The sequence below is a fragment of the Alligator mississippiensis genome, chromosome 3 (genome assembly GCF_030867095.1).
Source record: "Alligator mississippiensis isolate rAllMis1 chromosome 3, rAllMis1, whole genome shotgun sequence".
Classification (NCBI taxonomy): domain Eukaryota; kingdom Metazoa; phylum Chordata; order Crocodylia; family Alligatoridae; genus Alligator; species Alligator mississippiensis.
Genome location: NC_081826.1, coordinates 176,143,231 through 176,166,210, shown reverse-complemented (window position 1 = coordinate 176,166,210; position 22,980 = coordinate 176,143,231). Strand labels below are relative to the sequence as shown.

General features: G+C 44.1%; 1 protein-coding gene across 5 annotated transcripts in view; it reads left to right on the top strand.

The window, feature by feature from the left end:
• FOCAD (focadhesin) overlaps positions 1-22,980 on the top strand; it is a 290,506-nt gene that overhangs the window by 135,619 nt on the left and 131,907 nt on the right. For all 5 annotated transcript variants that reach the window (XM_059724664.1, XM_006266820.4, XM_019480766.2 and 2 more), the window contains exons 12-15: positions 4,505-4,609; positions 5,061-5,162; positions 5,724-5,854; positions 15,326-15,452. In XM_059724664.1, the coding sequence (XP_059580647.1) occupies positions 4,505-4,609; positions 5,061-5,162; positions 5,724-5,854; positions 15,326-15,452 (465 nt within the window). The remainder of the gene's footprint in view (positions 1-4,504; positions 4,610-5,060; positions 5,163-5,723; positions 5,855-15,325; positions 15,453-22,980) is intronic.

Genomic DNA, 22,980 nt, shown 5'->3' with positions numbered 1-22,980 from the left:
GAGAACTCCCCCTTGCTCTGGACTCCAGTTAAACCAGAGGTTTAAGTATTGGTCCAACTGATGAGTTTTAGCTACTAGAAGATGAGGTTCTTTGGGTAAATTGGGTATCTTTTATTAGACCAACTCAAAATTTGAGTTGGTCTAATAAAAGATATCCAATTTACCCAAAGAACCTTGTCTGCCTATGTCCTTAGTACACCCTTTTTAGCTACTGGAGTGCATGGCCAGGCTGGGTCAAACTGATGAATGTGGGGCTCCCCCTCCCCTGGCACCAGCTGTGGCTCACGAGTCTCTGATCCCCAGCATGGGTAGGGGCAACCCACCAGTTACCTGCTACTTCAGGTAGACAGCCTGAGCAGCTGCTGGTGGTGAGGGGGAGAGGTGCTGTGTGGCTGCACAGTGCTGGTTGGTGGAGGCCAACGGGGTGCTACACAGGGGCTGCTCCCAGCTGGGTCCAGCCTCTGCACACTGGGAATGGAATCTGGCTGCAGACCTCTATGCTGACCTGCCCTGCCATCAGGGCTCCTGGAGTGCGCACGCACACACCCTGATCCCCTGGCTCCCAGGAGCCTTGATGGCAGGGTGGGATAGGACAGGACAGCATGGAGGCCCGCAGCCAAGCTCCTTCCCCTGTGGGCAGAGGCTGGAGGAGCCATGCTCAGGCTCCAGCTCTGACCTCTGCTGGCACCATTGGGGATGTTTAGTGGAAACGGCCCTGCCCACCTGCCTGGCTCCACTGGTATTGGATGAGCACGGCTACTTTTATCCTGCATCCCCCACAGTGCTTGAGAGAAGGAGTCTGGTCTTGCAGGCCCTAGGTGCCTCCTGCCAACAGAGGCCTGGGTCCATGCATGGCACATCCAGGGTATGCTGTGTGGTGCTGCCACCCGCCTGCATGTGGGCTGGATAAAAATCAGTTGGCAGGCTGGATCTTGCCCACCCTTGGCTTGGCTTAGCTTGTTTAGTGTAATAAAATGGAGTTTGAGACGGGACGTGATCACTCTATTAAAGGATATACATGGGGTGAATTTTTGGGAGAGTGAAGAATGTTCTAGGCTGAAAAACAGCATGGGCACAAGGTCAAATGAGTAGAAATTGATTATGATAAATTTAGATTGGAAATTAGAAAAAGATTTCTAATGATCAGAAATCTATATTACACTCTCTCTCTAGTAGGGACAAGGAACCTGAATCTCTTTTAACATTGAACTAGATACATTTATGGAAGGGATGGTATGATAGGACAACGTGTTCTGACACACCATTTGTTTTTATGATGTAGAATCATATAATTGCCGTCTCCAGGTTAGGTTAACAAGGTAGCAGTGTAGTGTGTGGGAGATTGGTAATCCCAGATTTCAGGGTTTTTCTGGTTGCCAAGGAGTGTCAGGAAGGAATTTTTTTCTTCTCGTAAAAACTACTGGTTTCTGCAAGTTTTGTTTTTTGGGTGTTTGTTTTTTTTCCCAACCTTCCTCTCAAGCCTTGTGATGTTGGCCGTAGCTAGGGCTGGTGACTTTTTTAAATGAGATGTCTTGGTGTTTTGTTTCTACCAGCACTGGAAACTCAGAGGTTCCTGGCTAGATGGTCTCACTCTTTCACTTATGGTCATACTGACAATGGAATTTTGTGTTGCAAAGGAAATTTTACTTTGTTGGATTGGTACATAGGGGGTCTTCCTCTGTAGTATGAGGCGCCATGGTCCTTTTTCTCGGATCTTCTATCATATATTAACTGTCTACTTCCTTATGTGGTTGTAGGGCATTTATAGTGCTTTTATCTATCTCAGATTTTAGGGTGATCTTGGTGGTGTTATTCCTTTTTGTTTCAGGGGAGGGCTTGAAGTGACAGATTCCTTAGGTTAATGATATCCTGTGGAAGTGGGGGACTAGACTTAGTGGCCCAAGAGGCCTGTTACAATCTAATGTTCACATGAGTCCCTTCTCCAAAAAATTGGTAGGGAGAGAATCTTTTTACTTTAAAGAACTCTTTTCACTAGGTCAGTGGTTGTCAACCAGGGATACACATACCTCTTTGGGTACTTGGGAAGGCCCTAAGGAGTACATGCAGGTGGGCAGGGATGGAGCGCCACCACCCCGTATTGCTGCCTCCCGTGGAGTGGTGGGGTGGAGGTGTCCCTCTGTGGGCTGTGTAGGTCCAGCCGTGTGCCACCTGCCCTCATCCTCCCTCCTCCCCATCCCCACCCCCAGCTCTGCATTTGGCCGCTGGGGGTACACTTATTAAAAAAGGTTGAAAACCCCTGCACTAGGGGATTCAAAAAAAGAAGAGAAAGCCTATAAGAATTGTCTTTCAAACTTAAGTTAATTGTATAAATATTGTATGCGATTCCCAGATGCAAATTTTGGAATTTGGATCTATGCTTCAGACTTAACAAATGTGCGAAAGTTCCTATCTGGACTTTTAATTTAATCCATTATGGAGATAATGATGATTTGCAAAATAAGCTGAGGTCCTGTTTGGGATCCTGTCTAAACTTTGCACATGGAAATTTGCAATCTGGTGGTTGTGAAAATCCCAGAGCTCACTTAATAGAAATTGCCTTCCTATTACTAGATAAGTTATTTTTGTGAGATAGAAAGGGATCTTCTACATGTTGTCAGGTTAAGCTACATTAGAGTGAGCTGTCGCTATGGTGGTCCAGGAATTATGCAAGAGGCAAGGATTTCTTAGGGTATCTTTTATTGAACCAGTTGCACAGCTGAGATGGACAAGCTTTTAAATACAAGATATTCATGTTCGGGTCTGAGGATAAGGCATACCATTGTATGCATGGGTTACTGGGAGAAAGCTACTGTGGAATCCTACAGTAATGGTCAAAAGTACTACTTCCTACACGTGTTAAAGGTTGTCTACACTGTGCTGAATTTTTCAGAGAGGTTTGGGATCTATTTGGCTTACAGCTGTTTTGAGGGATTTAGGTTGATGGCCTCTGTCTCTTATATGAGCCAGTCTAATCATTGCAAATAAGTATGGGGTTTCTTTGAATTTATCCTCCTGTTTCGAAGCCACACAAAATTGCCCAATCTTGTGCTCTTTGAATAAGTTCTAAAGTTACAGTTGTTTAAGATAATAGAAAAACACTTGAAAGAGATCCACTCAGGAAGCAAATCCTATGACTGAAATGGAGAACTCTGCAGACCTGGCTGACAGCATAATGAAAATAATTGTATAAAATCTAGAGGATGTGGAAATAAGCATAGTCACATATTACTAAATACTGAATTTCCTAGCATGCTTTACTTCTCTGTAAGAGAATGACAGGATCCTTTGATACATTATTTTAAATGAGAGATTCATTTTCGTGATAGTATAATTTTGTGAAAACAATAGCTAAAAGAAAGACAAACTGGGAGTTAAATGACATGCCACTTCCATCCGTTTCATTTTGTGGTGGCAATACTTCAGAAAAATGCTGTTGTCTATTAAAAATTCAATAAATAATCATTTACATTAATACTATATGGTGAAAATTGTAACAGTGGTATTAGAATTCTAGTGTAATGGTGCATCTGCATTTGAATTCTTTCTTCACTGACATGGAATGGGAATTGTTCTTGGGGATCTTCTTTGCCTGTCTGCTCCTTTCAGAATGTCTAAAATTAATTATGGAAATTAGATTCAGAAGAAAGTGAGAACTTTGTAAATGTTCAAGGTGTTGAAACAATTTTATTGTAAGCAGACAGTGAGAAAACCTTATATTTCTTTACATATTAAAATGACACTGAAAATCTGTATTTATTATTATGAAACCAGTAAAAAGTTAATATGTATACATTTATTTTAAATAATAGCTATATGGAATATTGCAAATACTCTGAGGCAGTCATTAGGTTTTTGGGCTTGAACAGTATGAAGTGTTAAGCTCTTGGAACAAATCTTCTGACACAACTTCCAAAATGAAAGCTCAGCTGAAATATGTGCTATATGAGTAGCATTGCCCAGGGTTAGAACATGTGACTGGGAATTAAAAAAAAAAAAAAAAAGCATGGCTTCGATTTCTTTCACTGATTTTTATATTTTATGACTGTGAGCATGTCCCTTTTAATCTTTTGCTGATTCAGTTTTCCTGTCCATGGAGTAAGGCTAATTTGTTACTGATTATTTGTGCTGAAAACTGCTATGTAAAGTTTCTTGTCACTTTTATTTTGGTGCATATTACTTCATTTCTTACATTAATAAAATATTTATTATAAAAATTGTAATAGATTTTCCCCCATGATTGTAGGTGGCTCTAAAGGATATGTCAATTCTAAGAGAACAACTGAGAGGAGGAAAAAAAGCAATAAATGAGTCTTCTGATATGTCAGTTTTTTATTCCTCCCTCTTTCATGAGTACACATTTTAATGCAACAAGAGTGACGTGTTGGGTGTTCTCATGGGTTCATTGCTGGTCTTCCCGTCGGCCATTTACCATGTCAATAACATCTGGTTTCCTTGATGCCAGCAGTAAATGCTTTTGAATAAATACTTTCCATGTATTTTTTAGGTCCCAAATCTAATCCCAGTTTTGATGTTTAAACTGGGAAGGCCACTGGAGCCTGTGCTGTATCGCGATATTTTGTATGCTTTGCCTACTCTGGGTGTGCATAAGGTCAGTATGAAGAGAAATTCAACTTCCTTTGAAATATTTTTTTAATGAAACAAGTGTACCTGTAACGAGTAGTTAAATTGCATGCAATAGCAGATGCAGAAATATATATATATAAATATATAAATATAACTTGCTCATAATTTTAAATTTATTTGTAAGTGTCTACATAGCATGTTAATATTTATGATGGGATCTGACATTTGTTTTAAAGGATGAAGTATGTCTTGTGCTTCAGCTATCAACATTATATCATTATTGTATCTATATGGACATTTTCATTGGATTTTAAAATCAGTATGAATTTACAATTTATCAGAAAATGACTCTGTTTCTTCCTGACACTGCAGTAGGCTTAATTATTTACTTATGGTATTCACGGCAAGTGAAGATTTATAGACACCTTCTTGTTCAAGGATATTAACATAACCATGTCCTAAAAAATCTCTTTCAGATTTGTGTTGCTCAAATTCTACGTGTAATACAGGTTCTGGGGAACACACCAAAGCTTAGAGCTGTTTCTTTACGCCTGATGACATCTTTATGGGAGAGACAGGTTAGAAAAATTGTGCAGTATAAGATAAATTGCTGAAGAAACTATTTTAACATGCTTCTTCTAACTAGAGAAGGCTTTGGATAATTGTTTATGCTAGGGCCTAATTGTTAGCAGTGGAAAGCAAGTGGTGTCAGTGATATACTTATTAATTCTCATGTACTGAACAACTTCTAAAGTTGGCCTTTCATGGAACCTATTATGCATCACATTGAGCCTTGGAATAAAATTATGAAATAATTTTGTGTGTAAAAGACATCATTTTGCTTTTTGCATAATGCACCAAAAGTACCAGAGATGAGTGATAAGTCATTTACATTTGGTTATGTCATAGTAGCTTGCTGCTTAGTTTACGGTAAAAAGCCAAACAATGTGGATTCTGTTCACAGAAGCTACTTACATCCCATCATAGCATTCATCTCCACTGCTGAAGAAAAATATACTATGATTTGCAATATAAATGTTCATTTAGGAAGCTGTGCACAGGTTTTAGCAGCATACAATCCTGTCACTAATGTACAGAAAATTAATTACATATTATTTTAAAAGTCAGTTTTTTCCTAGGATCGGGTTTACCCAGAACTGCAGCGGTTTATGGCAATGTCTGACATGCCCTCTTTGTCTGTTGGCAAGGATATTCAGTGGGAAAAGCTAATTGCTAAAGCTGCGTCTATCAGAGATATATGTAGACAGAGGTAAGAAGAAGAGTTAATTACACAACATTTTGTTATCCAGCCTGTTTCAGTGCAGAGATGGTGCATGATGTTTAAAGGAAAGTTATGCTAATGGCTTCTAAGTAGCCTGTTGTTATAATTGTGGGATATGTACTTTTTCATAGCTGTAATAGATGCAATATCTTGGTAACTGGTAAGTATAATACACATTGCATGCATTTTGTTCTGAACAAAGTAGAAATATGAAAAAGACAAATGGTAAGAACATATACATTGATTTATTTTTTTTTAAAGCGATGCTTCAAAACAAACTTGAGAAGGAATTTTAATTCCTCAGGATCTTTTTAAAAAGAACTTTGTAATTTTGGCTCATTTTCCAAAATGTACTTGGTGTTTATTATAAAGTAAGAACTAGATTACTGATTCCACTGTTTTGTCCTGCATTCACATGCTGATGTGGAACCACTGTTTAAAGGGATTTTGGTGTATGTAAAGAACAATGTACCCAACTGACATGTTGAGGGCTTGTCTACATCATCTTGGTATTGTGTCATGGCTGCTGCAAAAAGGCACACAACATCCCTTCTTTATGTATTGTCTGTGCAGCTGCTTTGTTGGCTAGGGACAGAGGTTACACATAAACCGGTTTAAATGATCAGAAACTTGTTTGAACCTGTAACAGGACATAAATTCAGTGCATTTAAACAAGTTTCAAAATGGCTGAAACTGGTTTAAGATAACCTGGTTGAATGTAGTATCACACTTAACTGATTTATGTCAAATCAGTTTATGACATTTCTGTCCCAGACCCCTTCCTGGTTTAAGTTAAACCAATGTCCCCCAACATCTCAGCATGCTTTCCAGCCCTGGGCCGAGTTGTGGTATCTGCTCCAGAGAGCAGAGTTGGCCCCACTCTCTTTAGCCTGAGCAGGGGCAGGGACTTGGCCGGACTAGAGATGTAAAATTTCCAGAAATTTTGAAGCCGTGGGGGGAAAAAAAAAGGTTTTTTTCCTGGTTTTTTTTTTTTGGAAAAAAATTGAATTTTTGGGAAAATTTAAATATATGCAATATTTAATTTCTTAGGACCCTTTACAGATCTAAATTCACTTTGCTGCTTTAAGAACATAAAATGTATTATGTATAACTTGGTTTGCTCATAAAATTATCATGTTTGGTATATTTATTAAATTTAAAAGTATAGATCATTCAGACAATTACAAATTTACTAATTAAATTTACTTTAAAATGTTTTTAATTTTTGTTACAACATTTTTGTTACATCTGCTGAACTATAAGGAACCTAGGATCGCTTAGTTTTTGCCAGTTTATAAGAAGCAGGCAAAAATTAAAGCTCAAATTAGAAGGCACCATCAACATTATAGTAAAACAAAGGAAGTTATTATGTATTCTGGACTTAGTCTCCTCCACAGTGTCAAACAGATACAGAAAGCACTCATTTTTAGAAAAAGGGCTGAGGGAAAAAAAAGGAAAAAAACCCCAAGAATCATTTAATAAAAGTTTTGCTACATTAAACTTCTTCTAATCAGTCTCATTTTCTGAGCTATCAGTGTCAGCAGTTTCTGCTTCTTCTGATCCTTCATTTTCATCATCTTCATGGACTTCCGAAAACTGACAGTTTGTCTGGACTGAGACAAGCTTCTCTGCTCTGCACATGTTAGTTTATTTCTTGATTTGGTGTATTTCCAAACATAGATCAGTTTCTTTCACATACTGCAGAAGATGGAGGAATCTGAAGCAGGTGAGAGCCAAGAGGAGTCAGAAGCTGTGTTGTGCAAAGGCCTTGCTACCATGTTGCAGGAGGGATATGCTTGGCAGAGTCCCAGACTGCATTCCTGGACCAAATACCTGAAGATGTTCTGTATTCTCCAACATTTGAAAGTACATTTCCAACATCAAGTCCTAAGCGTGTTGCTTGTTTTGTAATCAAGTGCAAATGCAGTTAATCATCACTAACACTTCTTCCTTTGAATCTTGGATCCAAGAGATTTGCAGCAGCATGAATTGATTGACAACAAAATTCTTCCCATCTGTTAATAAAGTCTTTCACTTTTCTTTCTTCTGTACTTGTAAGCAGCACATAGATTCTCAAAGACAGTTGATTTTATCTGGGCCATGTGGTAAGGAATGTCTGACAAAAGTGCACTGTCTGATTCAGATGCAGTGACTGCTGAAGAAATTGGCTTTAGAATCTTCAGGGAGTTCTGCAGCTAAACTCAGAAGACATCCTCATTGAGGACAGTGTTCTTTACACTTTTGGGTACTTTAAGATCCTCTATTACTGTTTATTGAAGAGCTACTTTGTTTCTTAGTAAACTTTCAAATGAGATCACCACTCCACCCCATCTAATTTTTACTACAGAGTTTGAGAGTCACTATTTTATTCCTTGCATTCTTTTCTTCCTGCTGCTTCTTAAAGACTACAGCTACAATATGAGTAGCTTTTACATGTTTTATAACTTCTTTTGCTCTTCTGTAGATCTTTTGCAGAGTGTCCAACTTAACGATGTCATTAAGAAGCAAGTTTACCTCATGGGATGCACATTCTATTGTAGTAATATGTGGATATTTATCCATTATGATCTTCCATGCTTTTTTCATGTTACTTGCCTTGTCAGTCAGCAAAGCAAATACTTTACCACTCCCAATCTTCTGTAGGACTTCACATATTTTATTACTGATATACTCTGCAGTATGCCTGTTTTCTCCTGTTTCAATGCTTCTATAAAAGACTGGTTGAGGTGTTGTTATCACAAAGTTCATGATTGCTTCTCCCCACACATTTGTCTATCCAGTAAGTACTGCAAGACATGGTGCTTCATTGATTCTTTCCTTGCACAGATTGCATTACACGTTCATATTCTGATTTTAAAAGAGGCTTCCTCAAAGAGTATCTGGTGGGTAAACAGTATGATGGTCTTAGTAATTTAAAAGTTTCCTGCCAGTAGCATTTTCAGTTATTGACAACGGCGTCCCAGAATATATTGGTCTTGCAAGAGCTTGGTCAGTTTTTTCCTTGATCTTCAGGTGTCATCTTGTCTACAAATGAAGCTATTTGGAGAGTCTTTTATATACAGGTGTTTGAAATATTTGGTTTCTTGAGGATGTTGGTTGGGCAACCCCTTGTGATGCTGATATTATAGAAGAAAAAGAAGCAGCAGTAGGAGGACTTCTGGACCAAGAACGTTGGAAATAGCTACTTGCATCATGATCTACCTTCATGTACACCCATGAGGGATTTTTTAATACCTTCATAGATTCATAGATTCATAGATGTTAGGGTCGGAAGGGACCTCAATAGATCATCAAGTCCGACCCCCTGCATAAGCAGGAAAGAGTGCTGGGTCTAGATGACCCCAGCTAGATACTTGTCTAACCTCCTCTTGAAGACCCCCAGGGTAGGGGAGAGCACCACCTCCCTTGGGAGCCCGTTCCAGACCTTGGCCACTCGAACTGTGAAGAAGTTCTTCCTTATGTCCAATCTAAATCTGCTCTCTACTAGCTTGTGGCCATTGTTTCTTGTAACCCCCAGGGGCGCCTTGGTGAATAAATCCTCACCAATTCCCTTCTGTGCCCCTGTGATGAACTTATAGGCAGCCACAAGGTCGCCTCTCAACCTTCTCTTGCGGAGGCTGAAAAGGTCCAGTTTCTCTAGTCTCTCCTCGTAGGGCTTGGTCTGCAGGCCCTTGACCATACGAGTTGCCCTTCGCTGTACCCTCTCCAGGTTATCCGCATCCTTCTTGAAGTGTGGCGCCCAGAATTGCACGCAGTACTCCAACTGCGGTCTGACCAACGCCCTATAGAGGGGAAGTATCACCTCCCTGGACCTATTTGTCATGCATCTGCTGATGCACGATAAAGTGCCATTGGCTTTTCTGATGGCTTCGTCACACTGCCGGCTCATGTTCAACTTGGAGTCCACTAGGACTCCAAGATCCCTTTCCACCTCTGTGCCACCCAGCAGGTCATTCCCTAGGCTGTAGGTGTGCTGGACATTTTTCCTCCCTAGGTGCAGCACTTTGCATTTCTCCTTGTTGAACTGCATCCTGTTGTTTTCTGCCCACTTGTCCAGCCTATCCAGGTCTGCCTGCAGCTGTTCCCTGCCCTCCGGCGTGTCCACTTCTCCCCATAGCTTTGTGTCATCTGCAAACTTGGACAGAGTACATTTCACTCCCTCGTCCAAGTCACTGATGAAGACATTAAAGAGTATCGGTCCAAGGACCGAGCCCTGCGGGACCCCACTGCCCACACCCTTCCAGGTCTAGACCGACCCATCTACCACGACTCTTTGGGTGCGACCCTCTAGCCAATTCGCCACCCACCGGACTGTGCAGTCATCCACATCACAGCCTCTTAACTTGTTCACCAGTATGGGGTGGGATACCGTATCGAAGGCCTTCCTGAAGTCTAAGTATACGACATCCACCCCTCCTCCTGTGTTCAGGATGCTTCTTACATACAAGGATTTTTTTGGTTGCTGTAGTAGCATTTGGAAATGCATATTTCATTTGATAGTATTTGCAAATCACATATTTTTATCAGAATAACTTGCAGTGTGGAAATGTTTCCACATGCTAGAAGTTGGTTGCACCATTTTGCTGAGGAAGAAAAGAGAAAAATGTAATTTAGTGGCTAGCTTGCATATATAAACACCAAGCTACAGCATGTACAAATTTAGTAATGGATGGAGGAGAGGCCTCCTCAGAGTTAACTGTGAACAACTTCCCTGCCCTTCAGGCCTCACTTCACTGCTAAGGTTGGGTGATTTGTCATAAAACATCAGATTAGTAGGAATTCAATTATGAATTACATAAGTTATGAAAAAATATACTAATGCAACTAAAATATAGTTTAATATACTGAATTTAGAGCAGTTTAAGCTCTTACCTTTCAATAAAGAAGTATACTTTTCTTTCAGCTCCTTTGTGCTGCTTCTGTACTTCTGTGGATCTCAAGGTCATAGGGCCAGGAGGAAGCAGGTTTTTTCCAACTCTAGAGCTGGCCAGCGTGAATCTGCTGTCCACCTCCCTTGCCTGTGGCTGGGGGCTGAGCCGAGCTGACCCACGGGCATTGCTGAAGGTGGATGCGGAGGGGCCAGCTTAGGCTGGACCACAGTGGCAGGGCCCTTTCCAGCTGGCTGCGGCTCAGGCTGGAACTGTGGGAGCTGTGCAGCGGGATTGCTCCCAGATACCCACGCACAGGCCAGGAACTGCTGGCATGGAGCTGCAGTTGGCTGGTAAAGGCCTAGTGGGGCTGTCCTGGGGCAAGGCCTTTCCCAGTCAGCTGTCGCTCTGTGACAGCCTGGTAGAATGGCCTGGTAGAATGGCCTGGGCAGCCACAGGGCTTATATGTCTGCAACCGCCACTGCACCCCCTGTCCTGTGCAACACCCTGTCTTCTGCAGCCTCACCACAAACTGTGTGCTGGCTGGGGTCAGCAGGGCTGTTCTGCCTCCCTGACCTCCAGTTTTCACTGCTACACCTGACCCTGCCACTCTGGGTGCCTGGGTGGGAAGCACGGTGCTCTGGCTCCAGGTCCCGGATACCTTCCATCTACTCATCATATCAGGCAGGCAGAGCAGCCCCTGCAGGTAGGTGGAGCAGGTGGAAGGCATCCGAGAACTGGAGCCAGAGCTCCATGTGCTGGGCAGAAGCTGCCAGGTTGAAGCTTCCACCCTAGAGCAGCGCAGCATGAGCAGGAGCTGCTGCTGGAGGTGAGGGGAGCAGAACAGCCCTGCTGGCCCCAGCCAGCACACAGCTTCTGGTGTAGCTGTTCCCCATGCTGCTCTGCTCCCCTTGCCTCCAGTGGTTCCTTTTGCTGTCACTCCTGCCCCTGCTGCACCTTGCCAGGTGGCAGGGGGTGGGGGGAAGCTTCAGCCTGGCAGCTTCTGCTAGCCTGAGCCATTGTAGGCATGTGCCTGCATTTCTAGAATCAAGTGAATATCTATTCACTTGCAAATCAATTCAGTCTACATAGGTTAGACTAACCTGCAAAGATTGAATCAATTCAGGCTTGGGCTTTTTGAATGTCTGTCTCTAGCCATTGTTGCTCTTGGCATGTCTGTGCTACTGTTTTAGATGTTGTCTGCACATAGCATGTGCTTGCTAGAATGATAGTGAGATTGTGTAGACATGCACTGACTGTCCTCACTTAGCATCTGTGGGATGAGATTTTGGGGAGAACACTAAATATTGCACACCTCTTCATCAAATCATGAGATTTGGCAAAATGAAAGTTCTTTAATATATTCCCAGGGTGATATCCTGGTCCAGTTGAAGTCAAAGAGAATTGTGCTGTTGATTTTGATGGAACCAAGCTTTCATCTAGAGATTATAAATTCATAAGAAACTATTGGGCATCCGTAGATGAAACGAGGGGCAGCATGTGCACGACACTTTAAAGTGGGTTAAATGCTTTTGCACCACTTTAATGGTGTTGGTGTTTGCATGTGTCAACAGTGTATTGTGTATTAATTCCAGCTGCTGTAGCACATTCGGTGGTGTAATGTGCCTTAAATGACTTTGGGGCTCAGCAAACTAAAACACCTCTGAGGAGTTTTAGTTTACTGCCCTACAGCCGCAGCACAAAGCACTGGGCTCCGTGTGGCTCAGGGACTGCAGGCAGCCTGGCAGCAGCCCTGGAAGGCAGGCTCCATTGAAGAGAAAAAAGCAATGAGCCTGATCTTCTTCTTTTCCACCCCCACCCTGGAGTTTGCCTTTCTGTATGAGCTGTGTGAGGACCCAGTCTTTCCCTGTGTGGCTGTGGTGCCGCACCCCCCCCCCCCCCCCCCCCCCCCCGGATCACCTGAAATTGGTGCCTGCTTACAGGTGCTGCCTGGACAGCAGGAGCGCTGCTGCCACGGAGGGAAACACCAGCCCACCTCTCTCCTGGCACCCCCCCCCCAGCCCAGGGACCGTTTCGCTTACCCTCCCCTCCCCACTGCCAGGTGTACATGACAGAGGGGTTTACTTCACCCTAAATTGAAGCAGTGTTTTTAAAAACCTACCACTTCAGTGTAGGGCCCCTGTTTCATCTACACATGCCCATTATGATCAAGAGGTTTGAACATCTGCATAGTGCAAGTCAGTCACCAAGTGATTCCTGGATTTACCACGGTAACGTGTAACTAAACTTATTTTTTAAGTCAAAATTTTAAGTAAAAATTAGATCTCTTTTTTTAAGACTCCAAGTAATAAATCCACTTGAACAGCATAATTCATCATTTAGAACACTCCCTATATATGCAGTGCGAATGAGTGAAGGATATTGTAAGAACCAGCATTTTTTCATTTCCTGACTTCATAGAATCATAGAAGTAGGGTCGGAAGGGAACTTGTAGATCTTCAGGTCTGCCCCCCTGCTTGGGCAGGAAGAAAACTGGGCTCAAATGACCCCAGCCAGGTAGGCAACAAGCCACTTCTTAAAGACCCCCAGGGTAGGAGCCAGCACCACTTCCCTTGGAAGTCGGTTCCGGATCCTAGCCGCCCTAACTGTGAAGTAGTTCTTACGGATGTCTAATCTAAACCTACTCTCCAACAACTTGTGGCTGTTATTCCTTGTTATCCTGGGGGGCACTAGGGGAAACAATGTTATCATTGGTTGGTGTGCAAGCATGATGTGCAAGATGAACCCAGAGATTTCAGATAGAAATCCATGATGTTAAAAACTATTCTCACCTGTTGTGCCCTTTCTGAGTTCTTTGCAACAGAAGAATTAGTCTGTTATTTTTCTGTGGTCAAAAAACAAGTGAAAACTAAGAGCCAACATATTTTCTAAGGGGGTACCATGAGTCTACACAAGATGTTTACTAAGCATTTGCTTAATTAACTGTGCAGTAAATGTCTCAGTGTCTACATGTGTACCCTTATTAGGGTGCATGAAACTAATGAACTCCACAGCAGGCTAGGACTTGTATTTACAGGTCCTAGCCTGCTGTGGAGTTTTTTCATGCATAACACTGCATATGTAGATGCTGATCCAGCTGGCAGGGGTATGAGGGTATTTCAGTGTGTGGGCTGCCTGCCAGCTAGCCGCATGCTAAAGTACCCTTGTGCCCCAGCCAGCCCCTTCACAGCACATTGAGCTCAGATGGAGCAGCCCCAGGCTGGCAAGCTGATCCCCTGGGCCCTCTGCCAGCCAGGGCTTCTGCGATTCAGCTCAACGTGCTGTTCTTGGGTGCATGTGTAAACCGTGTGCCTGGGAACTTCCTAGGAGCAGTATACTGTGGAGGCGGAGCAATATACTATGGAGGCAGAGCAATAAACCCCAAAGTTTATTGCTGCCTATTAGTGGCACATGTAGAAGTTCCTCTTGAGTCTAAAAATGTTAAGAACAACTGTTTTAGTCAAATGCAAGATTTTAGACTTGATACAGAAGTAACTAGGTGAAATTCTGTGGCTGGTATTATAAAGGAGGTCAGACTTTATGGAAAGTATTCTGGTTGTATCTATGAACATCAGGTGCTACATAGTTCTCATCAGTACTGTTTTAAAACCTAATGCAGATTCCTTTCTCTACTGATGCAAAACTTTAAAAAAAAAGTTGTTTTTTTTTTCTCACCAGCTCTGTAGTTTCTTTCTCTTCCACTAACTCAGTGGGGGCCAAACTTTTTGTCAGGTATATCACAAGCTAAGCCCCATATCCTTTTCCAAGTGTTACTTGGTTCCCTTGCCTGATTTGCTGCTGTGCATTCTGCTGATTGCCCTTTGCTGCCTCCTTAATTTAATGCTTTGCTTTCTGTTCCCTGTTCTGTCTGCTGCTGTTCTCCCTGCTCTGTTCCCAACCTGTCACATGACACACACACATACTGACCATGCCACTTGTGGCACATGTACCACAGGTTGGCAACTCCTGCACTAAGTTTTTTGGAGGCCAATTCTCAGTGAAGACGATAAACCTGGGAAGTTTCTTGCCACATACCTTGCATGTACACAAAAGCAACTTTAGAAAACAACTTTACTTTTTTGGGTACAAGAAATATGATCAATTTTGTTCATTCAAAAAATTTTTTTTCAGGAAGTGGCAAGCAAATTTTGCAGGAAACTGAAAATTGGTTAAGGGAAATGTCAATGGAACAGTAACTACAACATTTGCTGCCAAACAAACACTATAATTAGAGCTAAAAGTTCAAAGGAGACTATATGTAAGACAGTAGAAATGACTTAATGGATAGTGAAAGAAAACATAGAAAGCATAAACATTCTGTATATATCATGGCCAGAAAGTATTTATACAAAGTTTTTAAAGAATTAACAAGGGGAATTGCCAAAGTAGTAGCATTCATTTTTTAAAAACAGGATATTGAGAGATGAAAAGATTGGATAAAAACAGAGTCACTGAAGATTAAACAGGAGTTATTTCTGTGCAGAAAAATATATGCTTGAAAATATTTTTTATGTCAAGAAGCTTTGGGCTATCAAGCCGATTTTTTTTAAAAATACGCTTGTACCTTCATATAATGTTGATTTTCCTCTAGGCCCTACCAGCATGGAGCAGATATGTTGGCTGCGATTTCCCAGGTACTGAATGAATGCACAAAGCCTGATCAAGCTACTCCTGCTGCCTTAGTATTACAAGGTCTTCATGCACTTTGCCAGGCTGAGGTAAGGTTGATTGAAACGGTTTTCTCAGTGTTGCACATTTCCTTTTTGCTTTGTTTTCTTTCTAGGAGGCATTTCTGTAGAATGCTCTGAAACATTTCCTTCTGTTAAATTAAACTTTATTTCTACCTATTCATTCATCAGCTATTTCTTTCAGTGGTTATTTGTTTAAATTTTCAGAGAAATGCATACATGTAGGCTGGTACATAATCCTGATTACTAAGAAATGTATGCATCCTATTACTTTAGTATCATCTTCCTGACCTGGCCAAACGACTGTTTCGTTCAAATCTTATATCTTTCACTGTGGTGTTTGCTGATTATGACTGTAAGCTCTTTTGGGCAAGGACTGTTATTTTCCTGTGTGTTATTTCATTGTGCCTAGCCTGAGGATTTGAGGTGTTATCAGAGTATAAATAAATAATGCCAGTGTTTAACTTGGTTACCAGGCTCCAGAATGATAGTTCCTGAGAAACCTGTAATATTGCATGATTTTTTTTTATATTGTACACAACATTGGGCTTACTTTTATGTCTTTTATCAAGAGAACAACATTTTTCTTTTGCGTTTCTCTGTAATGACTACCATTTAATAAGAGTGTCATGTGTATTGACTTGTATGTCAGAATTGTAAAATAGAGACAGTAGTTGTAGCCAGGCTACATTTCCTAATTCTGGGCAAATCTTTTGGGGTTTTTTGCCAGCATGATTTTAACAGAAGCCAGCATGTTTTCTATGAGGCCATCTATCTTAGTTTCTAATTGATTTAATGTGGAAAGTGTTGTATGCAGGCCAAGAAAAATTAAAGAATGAAATTGAAGCTGCTTAGCATAGTGTTTTAAACCCCTTTGTAAGCTGTTTCTGGAAATGGTTTCTTGCTGTTTACTCCATCATTCCACATTTAGCTTTGGTCATAGACCAAAAAAGAAAAGGGTGAAACAAAGTAGTATAATGAAATAAAATTATGTATAAAACAAATTACTTTGACAAAATTTGATGTTCATTAGCAGTTTTAATATTTGTTCTTAAAACAATGTACATTATAAATTGGCTATTAAAACTAAAGTTAAACTTTGTTTTCATACGTAATCCATTGAAAAGCTAATTTTGTCGTCTTTTTCTCCTTGGGTTAAGTTTTTCCCTGCATCCCTTATTAAACCTAGTCTCTTTCTTAACACCAGTCAGTTATATCTCCAGCCCCATGAAGCCCTGCATTACTGACATATTTGTTAAGGCCCCTCAGCCTGGAGTACATATACCATTTTTTTTAATCATCCAGAAGGGCTGCTATTGAAAGGTTTTCCTGCTTGGTGAATGAAATATGTAGGAAGGCACTGTCTAGTCTATAACATATCTGTTGGAGCAGGGGTTGTCAACCAGGGGTATGCATACCCCTCAAGGTACTTGCACCAGTCCTAGGTGGTACGTGCAGGTGGGCAGAGATGGAGTGCCGCTATGTTCCAGGACCAGGGCCGGGGCAGGTTGAGGGCAGTGGCACCCCTCTGTAGGGTGGGGAAGCTCACATGCACTGGCCATCTGGCCGCAGCCGCCCCCCCCTCCCCCCCCCCCGTCTGGCTGCCTTCGTACCAGGGGTACTTAGATTAAAAAAGGTTGAAAACCCCTGTGTCCTGGGAGGATAGTCACTGGTAGACGCTGCCCCCCCCCCCTCCCCGGTGGTGAGACAGGGAATGGGACAGCTCACCTGTGCACAAAAAGCCCTGAAACTAGGGTTACCTTACCCCTTTCAGGAGATGAAGAGGCAGCCACGCTGCGCTGGCTCCAAACGGCCATGCGGTTTGTAAGCCGCGTCTACTTCCGGCTTGAGCTGGCATGGGCAGGTGATGTCATCCTTGGACGCTGCCCAGCCGGAATAAAAGCCAGCACTGAGGGAGATGCCGGGGGAGCACCAAAGGGGATGCACTCCAAGGGTTCTTTGCACGCTGATCATTCACAATCCTGGTGTGCAGCAAGGGACACAGAGCTGGAGCATCAGAGAAGGCCTCCAGCGGGAGCGAGGATGCTGGATGATGTCAAGGGACAACGAAGACCATAATCCAAAGGGGCCATGAGTCAGAAAGAGGCAGACCAGACCCTACTCTGGATTACGGGCAAAATCCTTTTCTTTACACTTTTTCTTCTATGTTTTGTCCTTTTGCACGTGGTTCTCCTTGTAACTCCTTTGATGAGGATCAGCCCCGAGAGGCCCTGAGGCAAGGGCAGGAGTGCCTCTAGAGGTCCTGAAGGTAAGGGCAGGGACAAAGGCGGCACTCCAAAGGCAGGAGTTCAGCCAGTGACTGGGCTTAGCCAAAGGTCCGTTGGGTGGCCTTGAGCAACTCCAGAAGGAAGGGGTGACGTTGGAGGGTGAGCCTTAGGAACATCGAGGGACATCTTAGAGGCTGGCGCATGGATGGGGTATAGGGGAGGTGGAGCCCCACGAAGACCCGTCCAGGGTTGCAGCCAATCCAAGTGAGTCCACTGAAGGTATCCTTGAAGTCATGGCAGGCGAGTCTCTGGGTTTCCCCCCAGGTGATTGTGGATTCGTTCCAAGGTCGGTGACACCCACTTCACAGCCACTTTCGGGCGCATGTGCCAAGGCGGCTCACGAATGCATACTTGAGACCAGGCGGGCACAAAGTGGTGCATTGGCTGGGAAGTACCAAGGAGACCCGGCAGAGACAGATCAGCACAATGCAACTGGCAGTGACAGCCCCTCCGGGTGTGCTCAGCCCAGCAGCAAATGATGGACCACCAGTAAAACTGGCTATGCTATAGTCTGGCTACATTTAAAATGCCAAAGATGACCCGGGAGGATGACCTGGAGGCATACATAGAAGCCTTTGAGTGCCATGCAATTATGACAGGGTTAGACAAAGGGTATTGAGGTAGCCAATTGTGGGTGCTTGTCGTTGGTAAAGCCCAAACGGCCTACTGGGCTCTTCCTTGGGATGAAGCCTGGGACTATGATCAAGTCAAAGCAGCGATCCTGTATAGGCTCGAGATCAACCCAGAGCATTATCAGAAGCTGTTCTGGGCTAGGAAAGGGCCGGACGAGTGATGACCCAGGATTCTGTTGCAGCTTTTGCAGAATCTCTTGAATAAGTGGCTGAGCCCCACAGTCTATGACCAGGATGCCTTAGCGGACCAAGTATTGCTGGGACAGTTCCAGAATGATCTGGAGGAATGAACTCCGTGCTGGGTCCTTCAGCACTCCCCTCACAGTTGTGAAAAGGCCTTGAAGCTGGCCGAAGCATTTGCTGCATCAAAGGCGGGGTACAGCCGGGAGAAGCGAACCACTTTTCAGGTGACTCCACCCCCTAGAGAGGTAGAACAAAGGTTACCCTTTTCCAAGGGCAATCTGAAGGACACAGTCTGTTTCCAATGTGGAAGAACAAGTCACTTCTCCCGAGAATGCCCGGGTGGTCTCAGCGAATGATGGTGCCCCAACAATTCCTCAAGGGGACAAACAGAGACACAAAGAGGCAGATGCAAGCGAGCCAGTGGATTGTAGCTACACCTCGGGAGCAGATAACGCCATCTGGGGGCACCCGGTCGTGGACGCATGGGTAGAAAATCGCCCCGTCGAAGCCACAGTGGATTCTGGTTGCGCGCAATCGTTAGTACGGGCTGACATCATCACATCCTGGAGGAACCGCCAGGCAAATCCTGTGAGGGTGGCATGTATGCATGGAAAAGCTGAGCAAATCATGCACCAATGGGTCCAGCTCTGGGTAATGAAATACCAGGGGGAGCTGTTAGCGGGCGTGGCACCCTGGCTGGCATGTGATATGTTGATCAGATGAGATTGGGCGCCCATTTATGACACACTAGAGCGGATCCGAGACATTGAAGTAGAGCGTTGAAGAATCAAAGACCATGAAGGATAGGCAGGAGAACTTAATGAGGAAGAGGGATCAACGGGCAACGCTGATGAAGTCAACCCGCACGATGTGGCCAGTAGCCCGCAGTTTAGGGAAGCACAGGAGGAAGACCCAGAGCTCCAGACACTCAGGACTCAATCCCTCGATGCCAGGGATGGCCAGACAGGGACGCTGGTTGGAAACTCATATTTTGAGGTAAGGAATCACCTTCTGTACCGGGCTCAGAGAAGGAATATGGCAGAACAGCAGGGAATGCACTTAGTAGTCCCTACCCGGTTCTGCCAAATAATATGGAGACTCGCCCCATGGGGGGACATCTTGGTCATGATAAGACCATTGCCAGGGTGACCAAGTGGTTCTTCTGGCCAGGGTTGGGAGAAGAGGTTGCTTTCCAGTGTACAGCGTATCCTGAATGCCAGAAGGCAAGAGAAGACCGCCCAGCACGGGCCCCGCTCCAGCCCCTACCCGTCATTGATACACTATTCTCCAGGGTAGCAATAGATGTAGTCGGACCCTTGCCCCATAGTAGTGCAGGACACCTGTACATACAGGTGTTCATCGATTATGCCACTCACTACCCTGAGGCAACACCACTTTGGGTTGTGACCGTGCTCTGGATAGTGGAGGAACTCATGAAATGGATTGCAAGGATGGAGATACCGAAAGAAATCCTCACCAACCAAGGGCAGAATTTTATGTCGGGAGTATTACGAGTCGTATGCCACACCCCTCTGCATTAGGCAGCTCTGGACCTCCATATACCATCTCCAGACCAGCGGCCTGGTCGAGCGTCTTAATGGCACCATAAAATGTATGCTTCGACGGTGTATACAGGGTGATCCGTGGAAGTGGGATTTGCTTCTCCCATTGGTATTATTCATGATCTGGGACACCCTCCAAGAGGCAACAAAGCATTCACTGTTTGACCTCATACTGGGCCACTGCCTTAGGGGTCTGCTGAAAATACTGTGGGAGGACTAAAAGCAGGATACCGAAGGGGTGAGGAACCTTACTGCCCACCAACAAGAATTTCAGCAATGGGTCCAGGTCACCCAGGACCTCGCCAGGCATAACGTGTGTGAAGCACAGTGCTGGCAAAAGGAAAAGTACATCACCCATGCCAGAGAAAGGGAGTTTGAGCCCGGACAGAGGGTTCTAGTGCTTCTAGCTACATTCGCATGAACCTGGCACGATCCTGAGGGGTGGGCTGTGTTCTCAGAAGGTGATCTGGAGGACTTTGGTCCTCAAGGAGTGACACTAGGAGCTGCAGTCAAAGGCAGAAGACTTATTGATGCTCCAGAAATATGAAATGCAAACAATGGTGCATGAATTCAAGGACATTTTCCGCAGAGTCTGGTTGGGTCCAGGATGTCTGTCACACGATAATAACGCCTCCTGGAGTGATAGTACAAGAGAAATGGCACCCAATACCACATCATCTTCATGGGGGAATCCATAAGGAAATCCTAAAGATGCTCGAACAAGGCGTAATTCATCTGCCTGTAAACCAGGCAGCCTTCCTTTGGTCAGGCAGCAGATCATCGTAGCGAGGGGCCCATGAGGCGAGTGGAGTGGGCAAGGTTGCAACAGGTAACAAATCCGGTCCACCTTCCACTGGTGCTGGCAGGGTAGTTATTTCTTCATGAAGTTTGCTTACACCATTTGCGCACTCTTGTACGTACCACTTCATTTGATAATGCAGGACTCTTGGGCTCTCCCTATTCTGTTAGAGATGGAGTCCTGCATGACCCACTGCATTATGGGAATTTCTGGTCTAACACAAATCTCATGCCCCTCAGTTATTCATTCCATATCAACCAATACCCAATAGCACACCAGCAACTGCCGTTCAAAAGGGGTATAATTACTGTCTGCGTCAGATAATTTCCAAGTCCAAAAGCCTAATGGGCGCTTCTGATGTGTCCCTATGGGAGTCTGCCACAAACTCCATGATGCATGATCTTGATATACTGACACTTCTAATGTAATAGGGTCAGACTCTGAATAGGGGCCCAGGGGCAGAGCAGTCTGTACAGTTGCTTTTACAGCATTGAAAGCCTGGCGTTGTTCTTCTCCCCATTCAAAAGCAGCAGCTTTACGTGTTACTTTATACAGGGGCTGCATCAATATCCCAAGGTAAGCTATGGGTGCGCCAGAATCCAAAAAGCCCGATCAGTCTTTATGCTTCTTTTTTGGTAGTAGGGTCGGGGAGAGAGAGTAGTTTATCCTTTATTTTCTGTGGAATATCTCTAGTAGGTCCTGACCACTGAACTCCCAGAAATTTTACATTTTGGGCTGGACCTTGAATTTTCTGTGGATTTATCTCCCACCACCTCTCCCGCGTATGTTTCACCACACATTCTAGAGCTTCGGCCACAGGATTCAGGGTGTTGCCTATTAGCATTACATCATCAATATAATGTTTGGCTAACACTCCTTCAGGCAAAGAAATCTCACTTAAATCACGTCTGACCATATTGTAACAATAAGCAGGGGAGTTTAAATACCCTTGTGGAAGCACAGTGAAAGTGTATTGCTGTCCCTCCCAAGTAAAAGCAAACTGAGCTCGATGATCTGCATGCAGAGGGATAGAGAAAAAGGCATTAGGCAAGTCAATCACAGCGTACCGTTCGCCGGAGGCAGCACTCTAACATAGAAACCATATCTGGTACCGCAACTGAAATCGGGTCTACTACTTTGTTAAGCTCCCGATAATCTACTGTCAATCTCCACGACCCATCGAGTTTGCGAACTGGCCAGACAGGAGAACTGAACGGCGAGTTAACGGGCACCGGTACATCCGCCTCCTGCAAGCATTTGATCGTCTTGGTAATGTCTTCCTTCCTACCCAGAATTCGATATTGCTTAAGATTAACAATTTGGTGGGGAATCGGTAGTTCCAGGGGTTCCCACTTAGCATGACCCACCAATAAGCGTCTGATATTGTTCGGAGTGCCTACTTGGATATTTTCCCATTCCCCTAGAACATCAATCCCTACAATACATTCAGGAATAGGTGATACCACTACCCACATTAATCTGCGTTTGGTGGGTCCCACAGTAATATACACAGTCACCAGACACCCAGTCACAGACGCATTCCCATATCCTCCTAAAAGCATCTTTTCTCCTTTCAAGTTAGTTAGGTCTCCTGGTATATTGGTAATTTCAGAGCCAGTATCTAATAGTCCTAGAAAAGTTTGAACTCCTCCAGCTGGCCATTCCTCCGTCACTCAGGCATATGGTGTGCGGTCCCCCTGCCGGGGGAGGCTCGCACTCTGGCAGAAGGGACCTTGGCCATTATGTCATTGTGGCTGGGGAGTACGAAACTGCTTCAAATCAGGGTATAACGGGGAGGGGGGGGGAATGAGGGTTGGACTCCCTCTGCAAGAGCCCTCTGTCTACTTAAAAGCTGATACTTCTGCACCAAAACCTTCGTGGGTTGCCCATCAATTTCTTCCTTGGGCACCCCGTGGCTTATGAGCCAGATCCATAAATCCCGTTGAGTTAACAGCTTTTTATTCCCTCCCTGCTCCTTGTCTGCTTGCTTCTGAACCGCCCGCATTTGTGAACCCCCAGCCTCCACATGAGGAGTATTCTGTAACAATTTAGCAGCTATGTCCCCGACCGTTTTCCCCTGTTGTTCCGCCAATA